The following is a 16,126-nucleotide window of genomic DNA, read 5'->3' on the forward strand; positions in this document are numbered from 1 at the left end:
GAGACATTTCGCAACACATTCCTGTGTTGTTTCACAATGACAATCACTTCACTTTCAAGTGGTGTGAGTAAAGCTAGACTGACATTAACATTGTCAGTCAAATAATGACTATAGGAAATATAAGTGATTGTTCATTGAATCAAAACCAAAAGTTCTGTTGCTATTTAGCTATATTGACCTAATAAATCAATATATTTCAACTTATGGAAACTTCTAGGAAGTAAAATTATTTAAAAAAAAAAGCATTCTATCTTTTGAAAAAGCAATGAATGGTTTTTATGAAACATGAGAAGATGCAGCTGTGCCAAGATTTTTCTTGGCATATTTTGAACGCAATTCACTCTGTCATCTGTTTTACCTAATATGATACGGCAACACTTGTCTTAACATGAAAGGAATTATGGGGCTTCACATCACTGTTGAAAATCTCAACACTCAACAACTGTCAGTCTTCATAAAAACCTTCACACAAAAAGGGGAAGCATGTACAGACCAGTAGAGAAGTCAGTAAACTGAGAAAAAAAATTCTGTTATTCATAAAAGCAATGTCTTTGGAACAATAGAAAACAGTTTATGCTCTCATTATTTTGGAATGAACAATCATTTTTGATGGAAAGGTTAAAAAACACAAATTTATTGTGTAACTTAAAACAACATACATTGATGAAATGGGAATACAACATAAAAAAACAAATAAAAGTAGATGTCTGAGTGGGGCATGTAAGTGAAATGTGGAAATGATTTCATCTCCCCCAACAATGTAAAATAATTAAATAAAAGGATAAAATATCAGCTATGTGCTACCTAATTTTTTTTAGCAAAGTACTCAGTGAATTGTGCAACTTCCTTAAAATGAGACATAAAAACAGTCCTGGCACTTGTTCCACATTTGTGATGTCATAAAGATCATACTTGTGCATTGACAGATTAAAAACTTTATCCCCTGTGTCAGCATCAGTGTCTCACTGTAAGCCTATTGTTGAGAACATGCTGATCATGGACATTAATGACATCACCAGTTATGCATTAACAGCTAGTTCTACAGCAACTGTGTCTTTTAATGACTAAGAATTATTGTATTGATCCAGTCCTACAGAACAGTACAGACAGCAGATGGGTTTAGCGTGTGCAGTGCTGCATTGGTCCAGGGCCTTTTGACTTGGAAGTCCTCTGGACACAAGGATGTATAGCCCACTGCTTCCACTGATCTCTTCTTCTGGATTCGGTGCAGCAGAATACGATAGATCCCAGTGATTGGACTTCGAGTGTCAATGCATGTGTTGTTCTGTAAGTGAGCTGCAGTGATGCCCAGGTCAGAGAGCGCAGATGTGGCCTCCTCCTCTTCTACACACTGGCAAGTACAGGGCTCCACAAGGAGGTCCGGTGTCAAGCTGAGGACAGGATAAGGCCTAGGGTAATCAATGCCTGTAAGCCATGCGCTGTTCACAATTTGAGAGATGCTAGAGCGGTCAGCAGGAACAGGTCTTAGCATGCCTTTGATGACTAGCTGGCATGCCTCAGGCACGTGGGCTGGGATTGTGTAAGCACCCTGCAATATAAAGCGCTTCAGCCGGTCCAGCTTGTCTGCATGGAACGGCATAGTAGCTGTCACCATGAAGTAGAGAAGAACACCCAGTGCCCAGATGTCCACGTAGCGACCTATGTAGCCCTTCTGTTTAAACAGCTCGGGTGCTGCATAGGGCGGTGACCCACAGAAAGTTGTCAGGATGTCGCTGGCGCCACTGACTGTGCTGAAGCCAAAGTCACCAACTTTGATACAATAGCTGGTGGTGTAGAAGATGTTCTCGGCTTTCAGGTCTCGATGCACAATATTTTTTTCATGCTGAAATCAGAAAAGTTCAACTTGTCATTCACCCTTCACCCAGTTACCTAATTCATACAGTGCATACATTTTAATAGGGAGAAATTGTAAATGCACCGAACTGTACTACACAATATGATATTAATGCAGCATTTCCCAACCCTGGTCCTGGAGGAATGTCTGCCAGAGAGTCTTCACTGCAGCCCTATATTATTATGTTACTTAAAGGCCTAATAACGAGTGGGGAAGATTGTGATGACATGGGTTGGAACAAAATCTTCCATGGCAGATGATCCTCCAGTACCAGGGTTGGGAAACACTGTATTAATTAATAAAACATAATTGCTATACTTAATGAATGATTTGCAATAAAGAATACAATCTGAAATGTTAGGTTTAGACATCAGTAAAGCTTATAGTTCATTATAACTTTGAACTGGAAACAAATGATTTGTATGGACTTAATAGGATGCTTCATAATTCATTTTAAAGCATTAAAATTGACCTACATCTCATAGGTTGAAATAATGAAAAAGACCCTTAGATTCCTCAAGTTATCTAATTCCTGCGAAAGCAAAAGGTGTGAAATGTACTCCAGATGACCATAGCCAATGACTGGCTGTAGTAGTGGGTATCACTATCACCAGAGTAAGGTTCAAACCCCACTTACTACCATTGTGTTCCTGAGTTGCTACAGGGAGGCTGTCCCTGTAACTTGTAAGTTGCTCTGCATACTAAATGCTGTAATTGTCCATTTAAATCATTAAAAGGTGATGCTCATCACAGTGTGTTCACATTTCATGTGACTGTGTAACCCAGAAAAGTGCAAGGTATAAACAGATTGTTCAGAGAAGGAAGCAGTACCAACCATGTGCCTGACAGCCGAAATAATCTGAGCAAAGATGAGCTTGCTCTCAAGATCAGACAGGCGTCCTCTTGTGGTGATTCTTGAGAAGAGATCCCCTCCGCTCCCATATTCCATTGCTAAGTACAGACGCTTGCTTGTCTCCATCACCTCATAAAGACGCACAATGTTCGGGTGCCACAGTCGTTCCATGCATAAAATTTCAGAGGCAAACAAGGACTGTGACTTCTTGTCCAGCCGAGTCTTATCAAGAATCTTGACCGCTACCCTTTCTGTAAAGAAGGAAGAAAATTAGGAGACAGTGAGGTCAGAAGCAGCAACAGAACCAATATTTCTCAGAGCTTCCCTGACTCTTATTTAAGTCCAAAAAATGTGAGGCTTAAAAGGTGGACTAAAATGATTACCCTCACGTCGCTGTCATTTTCCCATGGGCATCAAAATTTATTAATAAAATGTTAAGATATGACAGCATTCACTCAGGGGGTCACAGGGATCTGATGGCAATAAGCAGCTTAAGTTGCATTTATTTCAAGAGCTCATATGCTGGTTGGTCAAAAGCCTTAAAAGCACAAATATGTCAATTACAATTCTGAAGTGGAATCTAAAAAATGCACAAATGTCATATATGTGTAGCATTTAACCATCTGACAATATTAGACTTTCTAATTGAAGCCTTCTGAAGCAAGAATAAGGGCAGACTAGATTAACTAACTGTTGTGTCTTAAGACCCAAAGTGGTATTACAAGACAGTGATGCTGGATGATTAGGAGGCACCGTCAAACCACACAATGGTACCTTTGAAATAATGGCAAAACATTGCGCCCATAGATATGATCTGTCTCACCTTTGGTTAGGACATGAATCCCTAGCCTGACGTGGGAGAAGTTGCCAGATCCTATTTCCCCTCTGAGTTCATAGAAGGCAATTCTTCGACCCAGAGTAATTTCATTGACCACTTTTTCATTGTGGGTCATCTCGTAGATGGCTCTCACAAAGGCTGTCTGTTTATCCAACTGCTCTACTAGTAAAGCCGGTGGCTTCTGGGTTGCCACAGGTTTTATTGTTCTGTTCATGATCTCGTCTTTTGTTTTGTTGTCCATGTGTCGCTGCGCCCATACCTGCTTAGGTCTTATACCTGCATACACAACAAGGAACACACAATAAGACATATATCATACATAAACAAATCAATGCAAATACAAGAATGTGTAGAATATTTTTAAATGCTTGGATATTTGGATATATGTAACTTTTTGTACTTATGTAAGTAAGTTCCCATGCTGGAGTTTTAACAGGTATATATATATATATATATATATATATACACACACACACACACACACACACACACACACACACACACACACACACACCTATCAGAATGCCATACCTTTGGGTAATGTGCATGCATCACGCAATTATGGACATGTTTCAGTCGAGGCTATCATTCAATCATACCACCCAATAAAGGTAAGTGTACATGTGGGAACGGTTAGGGTTAGGGTTAAGTTTAAGGCTATCACTTTGCTCTACCAGTATGCTATTTTGACAAAGTATGCTGGTCAGAACACCAGCCCAGTCACAATAATTACGCAACTTGTTTCCATAACTGAAATATCAGCTCAGTGCATGACATTAAATGAAACAAGTGGCTACAATTGTTATTATTGATATTACCTGATTACCTCACTTTCTTACCTCTTACAATTTTATGATACCCCATCTGAGTCAACTCCCCAAATTAATCAAAATGAATAATTACTGATCAACCAGTCAGCAGTATAAATGCACTGCAAGATTACAAAACTGGGGAAGAACTGACACAAGGTCAGGCCACATATGAGAAATACAGGATGGGTTAGCTCAGGATGTTCTACATCAGGCAGCCAGGCTTTTGAGTGGACTGTCTGAAGAACAGATTAAAGATGCCTGGAAAATTCAGATTATAACCTGACACTCACTTAAAATACAATTTCATTAAAAGCACACTTCAATTTACTCCATTTCATTGACACCTAAATAATTGTAACTTATATCTGGATCAGTTTAATTGTTAAAGATTTCTCAACCTGTCTTATTAATGCTAAAAATAATGCTATGAGCAGAAGCAATGCATTTTACTAATACAGGTTATTTGTCACCCATCTATCCAATCAGAAAGACTATATTACATGCATGTGGGGCCAACATTAAACATGCAAATGACCAGAAAATAAAGTCCATAATGTTTGCTGTGAAAACTTTTCTTGTTTACAATATAAGAATATTGAATCAGCAAATAGTGAATTTTGTGCATATGTGAAGTACATTGAGCATCTTCACATATTGTGTATATATATATATTTGGTCCTTTGGCACAATAGTACCCGGTCGGGATTACAGGCTGTTCTTAGACGTGTAGTTGAGGTCACTAGTCTATAAATACAAATCAGGAAATCCTGCTTTAGTGTGTGAGTGTGAACATTCATTCATGATTTGCTGTCCTATTCATTTTTGCAACAGAAGAGCAATACTGCTTGTACCAACACTAATAATCAAACTGATAATAGACATTTTTCCTGAAGACAACCAATTTAAAAAATGATTTAGTAAGTCAGATGTGTTAATGAGATAAAACATTGTACTAAAAGAAAAACATGAATTTTTTTTAATGTTCTAAGATGTAGCCAGACTGTTCTTTGGTGGAGACTGATCTCCAAAAAAGAAATAAGACAATATGCCATATAACACGTATATTACAAATATATATAAACATGTCTACAAATACAAAATACATATTTCTGTGGTATAGATTTTTGCAGATTTAATCACAAACTAGAAAATGCTGCAGGAAAATACCTGGTAGACGGGGATCCTTCATCCTTCTTTAGGTCACAGGCATTGAATGAGGACTGTCTCTCACACACTCTGGACCCTGGAACATCCCTGCCGCTTAATCCAATTAGGTGCCATTGTTAATACCCGTTGGAGGCTTCATCTCACTGCAACAAACCCATGCAAACGTTGTAGAAGCACATGTGAGCTTGAACGATAATGTATAGTAACAGTTTGTGCATGTGTATTCAATTTCCTTGCATAGTGTATTCAAGACAATTTAGGATTTACAAATGTTGCCCATGGCTTTTGCAGTGTCAAGATACTATGAAATACCTTATATATGGTTTATGTAAATTAGATTTAATATTGGATTATCATATCATGGATGCAGAGCAAAAAAGAAAGAACATTCTCTCTCAAAATCATCTTTGTTAACTGATCATGCAAAAATAAAATTACTGTGAGTGTAGTAGTAGCCTAATGGGTACCACACCCACCTATGAACCAGAAGACCACAGAGTCGCAGGCTCAAACCCCACTTGCTACCATTGTGTCCCGGAGCAAGACACTTAACCCTGTGTTGCTCCAGGGGGACTTTAACTTCTTTTTGACTCATCTCAGGCAAAGAAGCTGAGCTGGCATACAAGGAGGAGGTTGAATGGCTGTCAGAGTGGTGCAAAGTCAACAGCCGGATCCTCAACACCACAAAGGAGCTGACTACAGGAAAAATAAAAGTGACATCTAGCCACTAATCATTGGCGGGGCCTCTGTGGAGAGGATCTCAGTGTTTAGGTTCCTGCTTTTAACCCATTACCCTTGGTGAGCAGTGTGTGAACTCGGTGCTTTGCTCAGTGGCACCTTGGCGGCTCGGGGGTTTGAACCGGCAACCTCCTGATTATGGGTCCGTTTCCTTACCAGGAAGGCCACCACTACCCAGAGAGCAGCAATCCAGACTCTGACTCAAAATCCATATATTTCAGTCTTTATTTCCTGTTTTGACTATATGCCTCACTCTGCAGGCTAAATTTCGTTGATAAAGATTTATGTGAACTTTATTTATGTGACATAAAGCACCAAGTATACACAAAAAGTAAAGGTCACCACCTGATGAGTAGAACGTGAAGAACTACAAAGCCCCGCCCACCTCCTTGCGTACGGGCGCCCCGCCCCTTCCTGCCGGCCGCACGTCAGAAATATTTGGCGGGAGAAGCCGCCGCACAAAATGGCTGCGTCGGTTGTAGCGACGCAGCATACGGGGCCGGAGGCGGACCGAGTCGCGCCGGCCGCTGAGGACGAGCCGAGGGCTCCGGACGTGGAGGAGGAAGGCGCCCAGCCGGGCAGCCACGCTGGCGCTCCGCAGAGCCGTCTGGCGAAGTTACCGCTGACGCGAATAAAGGCGCTAATGAAGGCCGACCCGGACGTCACCCTGGCTAGTCAGGAGTCCGTGTTCATCATCGCTAAAGCGACAGTGAGTGAGCTCTTACAGCACAGACACACGCCTCGTTTGCTTGTGTTTAATGCGTCTACGCGTCTGGCTGCTTTAGCGCGAGTTTGGCACGGTGTGGTGGTTGGCCAGCCCTGGGCTTTAGGCTCGTGTTGATGGGATGCGCTCCCGATGCTAAATGAAGATTTGTTGATTTGTGTGAATAAAAGGCGAATTTGCCTGTGGCCACGTGTGTGTGTTTTTTTTTCTTTCCTCTTTTTGCCTCGAAACAGGAGCTGTTTGTGGAAATGATTGCCAAAGACGCCCTTGTTTACGCCCAGCAGGGAAAGCGCAAGACCCTGCAGAGGAAGGATCTGGGTCTGTTCTTCTCACTTGTGACTTATTTGGAGTGGGATTGTGGGAGTTTTTTTTTTTTTTTTTCATGATGATTTATGATGAAATGATTTATTTAACCTTGCAGACAATGCCATCGAAGCCATAGACGAGTTCGCGTTTCTGGAAGGTGAGCAGTTTAAATTCCACTTGAAACTTCTGGTCGATTGTATGCAGTAATTTACTGTTCTGTTCACTTGCCTTGTGCTTTGCCTGTAGGTACCCTGGACTGAAACCTGCCCTTAGAAAATGACATTAGTTAAATAAAGTGTATAAATATTGTTGTCTTTCTCTGCCCAAATGTGTCATTTATCTTTACTTGCTATTATCTTACCAAATGTTTTTTGTAAATATTGTAATGTTGTTTTTTTTTATAATTATTAAATTACTTTTTTGAATAAACATGTTTCTTTTTATGATCATGCTAACAGAATGAATAATGATTAATACAGTAGTTCCCCCTCATCCTAAACTCCCAGTTCTTCATCCTAATCTCTACAATTTCTGAACTGCTTTAAGTCATTGTATTGTCAAGAACATACACTACTGTTCAGAAGTTCAGGCTCCTTGTTATTTGTCCATAAATATCCGTGCAACGGTTTTCAGCTGTACTAAAAAGTACAGGACTTGGGACTTGGTTTAATGAACATTGCAACTCAAGACAAGTTATTGCTGATAAAGCTCCTCACTACGACGTTTTGAATGCTGCTGTGTGCAGAACATTGGTCTCTTGTGCTGTTGAGCTGGTCCCATTTGACTTCATTATTGAGCTGCTATTCCCTCAGACAGCTTCCTGTCTGACTGTACTGTGCGTGCATAACTAGTGCCTGAGATTTATTACTCAAAACATGATCATGGTATTTTGTCATTAAGGTTTTACATCGTTAACCACTAAAAATGTACTAGCAGTATATCTAAACTATGTCTACTATGGATTTTCAGTTTTTAGCGGAAAAAAAACCCATCATAACCATATCTGTTGCTTATTTAACTGCTGTCCTTGTGTGTCTTGTTTACTTCAGTTTTGGATTTTTGGATTATGAAGGTAGGCTGCAAAATATTTTCTCAACTTTGGTATGTATAGTAGGGGCATAAGCCTAGTAATTTGTGTTCCTTATTTTCTCATAAACACTTATGAATGGACCATGACTGCAGGCCAGTGGGATGACGTGGAGTCTGAGGCGAAGATTAGCAGGATTTTAGTTTTAGCCGAGCTTGTGTCTGTGCTGTTTTTGTGAGCTTTAAGTCTCTGAAAAGATGAAGGATCCCCATTTAAGCCGTAAGGATGGCATACTTTACCGCCGCTGAGAAATTCCATGTTAATGTCTTAAGGGTTGAATTCTTTGCGGTCCTATCATTTTATCGCAGGCTGTTCGCTGTGTATATCATGTACATGTAGGAGTTGTGGCTGTGACCCAACTTTGGAACTTTCTGGTCCCTCATCAGCAGTCATTTTCTGATCTCAGGATTGCTGCTGGCCAGATACGTGTGGGTGTTCGTTGTTTAATTATTATTAGTGCTGCCTCATCCAAATTACATATGAGTGGGAGATTAGGCTTGACCTCCCACTATCACAAAAATGTTTTATCGGTGCACCAATGGAAAGATTTTCTGCTGCACACGGCCGTCCTTACAGCTCGGTCTATTTTCCATGTGCTGGCGGCATTCAGAACGCATCTGGTCCCGCTGTTCTCTGGTGCCAGCGAGGGCCGCCTCTGAGCAAGATAGTTAGAAGTGCATTACGTAAGAAGTCAACACACAGGGACCAGTGCTGAGTAGCGTGGAGAAGCCTATAGTCGAAAGAAGAGGAAGGCGAGGGAGTAGATGTGTGACAGAGAGGGGGGGCTAGGGAGGGGAGGAATCAGTGTTAAGGGAGGGAGAGAGGCAGGATAAATAAAAGACAGCGAGGGAAAGATAGCACGGCGGATTAATTCCTCCTGCGGCTCGCCATGTTTCTGCAGACTCTGTCTGTGATTTCCCTCACCGCTGTCCTTTTAGGCTCTCTGGAAGGTAAGTGTGGAATGGCATTCTGCACTAGTGGTCTGCACCCTGCTGTTTGTTTGCACAAGTGTGATGGCGAAGTGAAGCTGCAGGAGGAGACAGGATGAAGCAACACTTTGGCAATGTGGATAGCTGTGCATGCAGAGAATCAAGTGCATCAGATGAGTGCGGCTCTGAATGCTAATGACTTTCGTGAGAATACTCTATAGAGTGTCATTTTGTGTAAGGTGCTTTTATGCAGAGTGAGAGTGAACCTCCTCTCATATGGCTTATAGGATTGTACCTGCAAATAGCTGCATCTCTGGCATTTATGCACGTTTGAAAAAAACATCCCATAATGGCAAAACTCTTTCAGTTATAATTTGAAAGATTTAGGTAAAACCTAAAGATATTAATGCTATTTCTGCTCGAAATTCTAATGATTATGATGATCATGTTGAACAGGAAAGGGTGTCCAGATGCAGCAGGACGTTCAGTGCTGTATGCAGTACTCGCAGGGAAAAGTCCGTACCAAAGATGTGTTGAGGTTTGAAGTGCAGATGGAAGGACCAGACTGCAGCATACAGGCCATCATGCAAGTATCTTGTCATGACTGGAAAATAGATTATGTATTCAAATTATTATCTGCAAAAAATGTATGTGCATCTCTGCATTGCCTGATTGTGAACAGATCATGTTTCGTTTTTGTATATACTCCTAAACATTTCTTTAAATAAATTTTGCAGCATTAAGGTGAAGCTTGCTCTCTGTTGTGAATTATAACAGACTGTACACCAAGAGGGTGGTGAAGTGTGCAGACCCAAGAGACAGGAAAGTGAAGAGGTTACTACGGAAACTGATCCAGAGGCAGAAGTTGAAAATTCAAAGGACTATGTGGCTCCAACCACACATGAACCTGCCCGTCATGTCAAAGGTAGTTGACAGCTTCTTTTGACTAGTTCTCACTAGTCTGTTGATAATGGCAAGAATATTTAAATAAATATGAATTATTGTGTGATTTTCAAATTCATCCAGATCCTTTTTTCTGTTTTCTTAGCCCGAATGAACATTGACACAGTGAGCATCTTTGGATCAGTCTGCTGAACTTCTGAACCAAGTATCGATCATTTCTAACTGCTTAGAGGTACAGCATATTCATGCAGAGCTTTTGTTGCCAAATACCTTGAAATTCCAGACAGATTTTAATAATTAGTGAAATGCCTTTAAAACGTTTGTTGCTGACTATGCCAAAGTATATTATCCTATATTTCTGTTTTTGGAACTGGTCAATAATATATGGCAACTAAACACTGAGTCATAGACAATTAGATAAGTGAACTTGTTATTATCCAGTGAAGTAACATAAAATATATGCTATTTTGAAAAATGAACCCAAAGTAAATGATTTGTTGTTCATGTCATGTATATTATCATATTAACAGATTTTATAAATACAATTGCTTTTCTTTTGTAGACTGAAAGATTGTGTGTATGATAACCTGTCTTATGCTCTTTATACAATAAACATAAAGAAACATCTGAGACAGTTTTAATATTACAGTAGCTTGGTGGGAAATCCGGTTTTCCATTTTCCCCAAACCACCTGCAGGACTTAGCACGGACAGTTTCATGGGGCAATGGATGCAGAATTAAAGGACATACAACTATGTAAAGTTTTCTCAAAGAAGAATTCCTTTGACATTTATTTGCAAAAATCACATTGCATTTTCTATATATTTTTCCAATATATTTTCTGTCTATTTTTTTAAAGAGAATATCATTGAAATTGTGAAATGTTGAGATATGAGAAAATCTATTTTATGTAAATGTGTACCAAATATAAAATACTGTACTTTGTCTTTGGGGGGCTAATTACTATGCATCTGAGTGTAAAAGACCACAGGATGGATGTATAAAACAGCATCTGATATTAAACCCACATCAAATACCCAAAATAACCAAAAGTCACATCAAAAATACACTCACGTTCACCAACCATTTCATCAATCATACATTGTTAATATATTATAAAGATCACAAAATCATAGCATAAAACATTTTATCTTACATTAAACATTAAACCTTCTATAACAAATAATCATTAATGAGTCTACTGATTCTATTGCTCAAATGTGACAAGAAATGAAATTTCATACATAGCTATGTAGTAAGACATGCATACAGAAATTATATCCATTTAAGAAAACAACCAAATATGAATAGAATACATGGGAATATTTCACCAAATAACACCATTTGATAAAAATTCAGATTAAACATCAGTATTGTAGGTATCTAATGTATCCAAAATATCATTAAAAAGAAGAAAGTGATATCTGAATATTACTTGTGAAGCCAATTCACATTGTGGTCTCGCTATTGCGATGCTTCATTATGTCATTGTCATTTGAAATGAGCTGGTACATCTTTTCACTTTCCTCAATCACAGAGTTTCCAATCTCTGCGTCCTGGTTCTGAAGATCCTGCCTTGAGAGGTGCTCCACAATACCTGCACCCAATGAATCACCCAGTACATTGGTGGTTGTCCTCAAGCGATCCCTGCACACAGATAAAACTTGGAAGTTTAAAGTCTTGCATCGAAAGAAGTATAACATTTGTAATTGCACCCAAAACCTTGGTCAATGGGGCCAGAACTGTGTCTAATTTGTGCATCTACATTATGCATCAATAACCTTTGGGAGTGTATTTTTGTTTTTCTGCTTCGGGGTGACATTTAGGTAGACTTACAGGAACCAATCCACAGCAATAATCAGCGTTATGTCCTCTGTGGGCAGCCCCACTGATGTCAATACAATCACCATGGTTACCAGACCAGCTTGAGGGATGCCTGCTGCTCCAATGCTGGCAGCTGTTGCTGTGATACTGGAGAACAGTAAAGGAACTTAACAGATTAAGGTGTTGCATTAACATATGGTGCATTTTTACAGAAGAACTAACATTAAATATCCTCAGTTCAGATCATGTTCTAGACTTACTGTGACAGTTGTTATTACCTGATTGTAAGGATCTGGCCAAAATCGAGCTCCATGTTGTTGACTTGAGCAATGAAGATAGCAGCCACGGCTTCATAGAGAGCAGTGCCATCCATGTTGATGGTGGCACCAACTGGTAGCACAAAGCGCGTCACTCGCTTGTCCACATGATTATTTTCCTCCAGACAGCGGAAGGTGATGGGAAGGGTGGCAGAGCTTGTATAACAGACATCCTGAGAGTTATCATCAGTGCAAAGATTGCTTCAAGACAATGACAAAGTCAAGTTGTAAAAGGCTGAAGACATATATCTCAGGATATATGAGGTAGGAAAGTTGTGAAAACTGCCCACCTGGAGGACGTCCCCAAGGCTGTGATCAGGGCCTGCAGGAGTCCACCAATGAATGAGTATGGGTTCTTCCTTGTCACCAGGAAGTAAAGCAGAGGCAGCACAACGAGGCCATGGAAGAGAAGTCCCACGATCACAGAAACAGTATACATGCCCAGCTGACCACCAACCTCTGCAAGGTCCTTCATCTCCACGATCTTCCCCGCAATCAGAAATAGGATACCGACAGGAGCATACCTGAGCAATAAACAGTGTCATAAAACGTTTCAGCATGATGAAATTCACAAACTCTGCTGAGGCTAACAGTAAAGGCACGTGACAAACCAGATGATGATGGAAACTAGATGCATTATTGCATTATTGAGGCTGTCAAAAAATTCCCGCAGTGCATGGCCCTGCTGCTTCATGTTTCCAATGACCAGGCCAAAACACATGGAGAAGACCACCAGGCCCAGGGCATTGACCCCACCGGATGACCCAGGCATGGGCACCATCTCCTCCACTGTCTCTTGGATGGTCTGCAGGACTTGGGTGAGGTTGGAGGTGCTATTGGACTCGGTGATATTGGCGTCTGTCATGTTTAGGGCAATGGTCATGTTCTTTGTGAAGACTGTTTTCTTGTAAACCGTTTTGTACTGTTTGTGTGGAAAAAAAGAGCACAGCAAACCAGATGAATGTTTGTGAGGTTCATTGTAAATATACACAAAATACACATAAAATATATTAAACAGTAAAATTGTAACCAATTAAATTAAAACCAATTAATAATATAATACAGGTTCTCTCATACCTGTTTAAAACAAGCCTCAACTAAATTAGGAGGGAACATATTCCTAGAGAATTAAAAAAAAAACATGTTGCTCTCAGCTCTACTAATAAACAACAACAAAAACACCCCAAACATTGTTCATTCTCACCTTATCAGGTCCAGGAAAGCATCTGCAGCCTGCACTGGCTCAATGTTGCCACTAGATGACACCGGACTGTCCCGGTTGCCTTTACCTGGCCTTATGATGACCACCATGATAATCCCAATGAAAACCGCAATAAAGGTGGTCACCATGTAATAAATAACAGCCCAAACCCCCATTTTCCCCGAGGCCTTGCTGTCCAGAGAAGAAATGCCTGTAACAGGTGGGAACACACACGTTCTAAGTGGTTCACACACAGACACACACACACAGTTCTAAAAGATGTGCACAGTTTTTTTTTTATCATTTATACCGGTAACAAGACTGGACACGATCAATGGCAGAACCAACATCTGCAGCATCCTCATCAGCAGCTCGCCCGGGAACGAGAAGTACTTCACTTCCCTGATGGAGAGCTTGTAAGGGCGCAGGCCAAATCCCAGCACCACTCCTGAAACGAGGCATCAGCATGAACGTCCTTATTTCAAATGAATAAGACAAACATACGTCTGCTCAGGGTCCGTTAAGAACCACTTGCCTAGAGCTACTGCAGCCACTGTAAAGAGCACGAAGGTGTTGCGGCGCAGGAACAACCTGGCGCTCTCTCGTGTGATGGAGCACATTCTGTGGTGGGCACCAGACGCTTGCTTCTGCATGGCCCTGCGAAGCCGGCGGAGAGCTTGTTCTGAGCGGCGGTGCTTTTCAGTGTCCTCGTTCAGGAAAAGACTGGCAGAGTTGGAGGGCTTTTCATTCATAATGAGCTCCAGAACCTGGTCTAGGAGGCAGGTGTCATGGGAAACTGTAAGAAAGTTGTTAGCATAAGTCAAGTTTCTCAAGTTTGCACTCGAGATGACGCGTCAGTAAAATATGAATAGTAAAATACATAAATGTAAATAGTAAATTTTTATTCAAAAATGTATGGCAAAATCACACAGGCATGCATGTCATTTATTACCAGTGCATTTTAGATATTTATTTTATGAAGTGTTCAAGTCAATACTATAAAATACAATATGATCTACCTAAAGCTGAAGTAATCTGACTTATCCAAGAAAAACTACAACAGAGTGAATAAAACGATTATATTCATGGTTTGAGAACTGATTACTTCATTGATGGTAATGAAGTTGCTCTGGATAAGGGCATCTGCCAAATGCCATAAATGTACATTTAAATGGGTAGGACCCACAGACTTCCAGGCAAATTGAAAAACCTCATAGACATTTCATAAATCTATATTTTACATATATATTTGTTTATGAACAAAAGTGATTTCCAACATATAATCAGTTTTGCTTGAATATTGAAGACTGAGGTCAGAGGCTTTCATGCAGTGCCTACTCAGAGGAGGTCCCAATTACACATGGCTCCTGGCTCAGGCGGGCATTTGCGGTCATTGCCAATTCTCTTTCAGGCGCCCAGCGGAGAGATATGAATGCTGCATGAGCATCTACCCAAGTAGATCTTAGAGTACTTCACTGAGCTTTGGCTTCCCAGCGGTTCTTTGCACAGCACAAGCACTGTTGCGTCGTGCTTGTGAAAAATATTTCCACACAATCTGTACTTTTTCATGAAAGAACAACAAAATATATTCAAGTTAGTTGTATCTCATTGTTTACAATGGTAATTTGCATATAAGATTGCAGACAAAAATATACTTATACTTCCCATAAATACATTTAGAGCAGCTGACTCACCACTCATGATTGCACAGAATTTGTTCCAGAAATAAAGTCCTCGGATGATGTGGCAAGCTCTGTTTGTGGAGCTTAAATGCTCACACACACACACACACTAAAAAAGTGATACTACCTATGCCTGTGACCTTCAGATGTGTCCCAAGCCCCCTCCCAGAGGGTGCGGGTGCTGTACACCACTACAAAGGCCCAGGTCAGTCCATGTGCCTCCTACCCCTGCCTGCACTGACTGCCTACTGACACCCCGAACTGCTGAGATTCTGCAGGAGCCACAGGTGGACATTGGAGGAATTTCTTTTTTTTCTAGAAAAGTTCATAGTGATAGTGCCTCTTAGTGTAAGGACAACTTTGTAACTAAAAGCAGTCAAACGGTACAGAAATTAAATGTACAGTACCTTTTTTCTCCTTCCATCATCGATTTGCTCCCGTCTTTCCTCTCCTCATCGCTTCTGAAAGCTTCTCGGCTGCTTCCGCAACCTTCCTCGCCCATAAATGTTCGTGCGTTTCTCTTCCTCTCTCTCTCCCTTCCCTCGTACCCCCTTTCCGGCAGCCCTTAGTAAGACATGCTGGAGAAATGAGATGTGCGTGGGAAGGAGAGGTTAAGGAGGCGAGAAGAAAAGCCACCTGCTGCCCATCAGGGAGAGGAGGCACTATGTTATTCGTAGATGCTGTGTTAAAAAAGCCGAAAATAATTACATAATTTTAATATCCACTTTATTCTATAGGGGTTAACCACACCAGCATCCATGTAAAGGTTTTTATTAGCTTTTATTTTTTGATTGATTATCAAGCAGGACTTCATTCTTTCCGTGTTGGAGTGAGAAGTGATGCAGTGCAAAACAGCTCACGTCACCATGACAACCTTCATCCACTTTCTC

The 16,126-nt window shown here is 40.6% G+C and overlaps 3 protein-coding genes across 4 annotated transcripts; 1 reads left to right on the forward strand and 2 right to left on the reverse strand.

The window, feature by feature from the left end:
* Positions 1–610: 610 nt before the first annotated feature.
* LOC114801834 (serine/threonine-protein kinase NIM1) lies at positions 611–5,609 on the reverse strand. The gene is made up of 4 exons (XM_029000222.1): positions 5,526–5,609; positions 3,532–3,822; positions 2,691–2,959; positions 611–1,843 (listed from the first exon to the last, which is right to left on the reverse strand). The coding sequence occupies exons 1-4, from the start codon at positions 5,545–5,547 to the stop codon at positions 1,091–1,093; spliced, it is 1,335 nt and encodes a 444-aa protein (XP_028856055.1). The 5' UTR covers positions 5,548–5,609; the 3' UTR covers positions 611–1,090.
* A 1,084-nt stretch (positions 5,610–6,693) lies between these two features.
* Positions 6,694–10,842, forward strand: LOC114801837 (polymerase (DNA-directed), epsilon 4, accessory subunit). Its single transcript, XM_029000229.1, has 6 exons — positions 6,694–6,972; positions 7,221–7,305; positions 7,409–7,450; positions 9,766–9,895; positions 10,087–10,234; positions 10,358–10,842. Exons 1-6 carry the CDS (start codon positions 6,727–6,729, stop codon positions 10,364–10,366), a joined length of 660 nt encoding a protein of 219 aa, XP_028856062.1. The 5' UTR covers positions 6,694–6,726; the 3' UTR covers positions 10,367–10,842.
* A 127-nt stretch (positions 10,843–10,969) lies between these two features.
* Positions 10,970–15,877, reverse strand: slc1a6 (solute carrier family 1 member 6). 2 transcript variants are annotated; one of them, XM_029000219.1, is made up of 10 exons: positions 15,644–15,877; positions 14,090–14,350; positions 13,865–14,002; positions 13,558–13,765; positions 13,431–13,473; positions 12,965–13,275; positions 12,644–12,877; positions 12,315–12,509; positions 12,049–12,183; positions 10,970–11,859 (listed from the first exon to the last, which is right to left on the reverse strand). In XM_029000219.1, exons 2-10 carry the CDS (start codon positions 14,304–14,306, stop codon positions 11,661–11,663), a joined length of 1,680 nt encoding a protein of 559 aa, XP_028856052.1. In that variant the 5' UTR covers positions 14,307–14,350; positions 15,644–15,877; the 3' UTR covers positions 10,970–11,660. The 2 variants fall into 2 exon arrangements, with proteins under 2 accessions (XP_028856052.1, XP_028856051.1); XM_029000218.1 differs by lacking the exon at positions 15,644–15,877 and adding an exon at positions 15,249–15,532.
* Positions 15,878–16,126: the final 249 nt, after the last annotated feature.

The sequence above is a fragment of the Denticeps clupeoides genome, chromosome 13 (genome assembly GCF_900700375.1).
Source record: "Denticeps clupeoides chromosome 13, fDenClu1.1, whole genome shotgun sequence".
Taxonomy (NCBI): Eukaryota; Metazoa; Chordata; class Actinopteri; order Clupeiformes; family Denticipitidae; genus Denticeps; species Denticeps clupeoides.

Bases quoted from the DNA above. Each gene is read 5' to 3' on its own strand.
- LOC114801837 (XM_029000229.1), top strand. From the start codon at position 6,727: ATGGCTGCGTCGGTTGTAGCGACGCAGCATACGGGGCCGGAGGCGGAC. The intron at 7,306-7,408 runs GTCTGTTCTTCT...TTAACCTTGCAG, and splicing joins CCTGCAGAGGAAGGATCTGG to ACAATGCCATCGAAGCCATA. The intron at 9,896-10,086 runs GCAAGTATCTTG...GAATTATAACAG, and splicing joins TGCAGCATACAGGCCATCAT to ACTGTACACCAAGAGGGTGG.
- LOC114801834 (XM_029000222.1), bottom strand. From the start codon at position 5,547: ATGAAGGATCCCCGTCTACCAG. The intron at 3,823-5,525 runs GTATTTTCCTGC...TTGTGTATGCAG, and splicing joins GAAGGATCCCCGTCTACCAG to GTATAAGACCTAAGCAGGTA. The intron at 2,960-3,531 runs GTGAGACAGATC...CCTTCTTTACAG, and splicing joins GATTCATGTCCTAACCAAAG to AAAGGGTAGCGGTCAAGATT.
- slc1a6 (XM_029000218.1), bottom strand. The intron at 14,003-14,089 runs GCAAGTGGTTCT...GCCTCGTTTCAG, and splicing joins AGTGGCTGCAGTAGCTCTAG to GAGTGGTGCTGGGATTTGGC. The intron at 11,860-12,048 runs GTAAGTCTACCT...ATCTGTGTGCAG, and splicing joins ATTGCTGTGGATTGGTTCCT to GGATCGCTTGAGGACAACCA.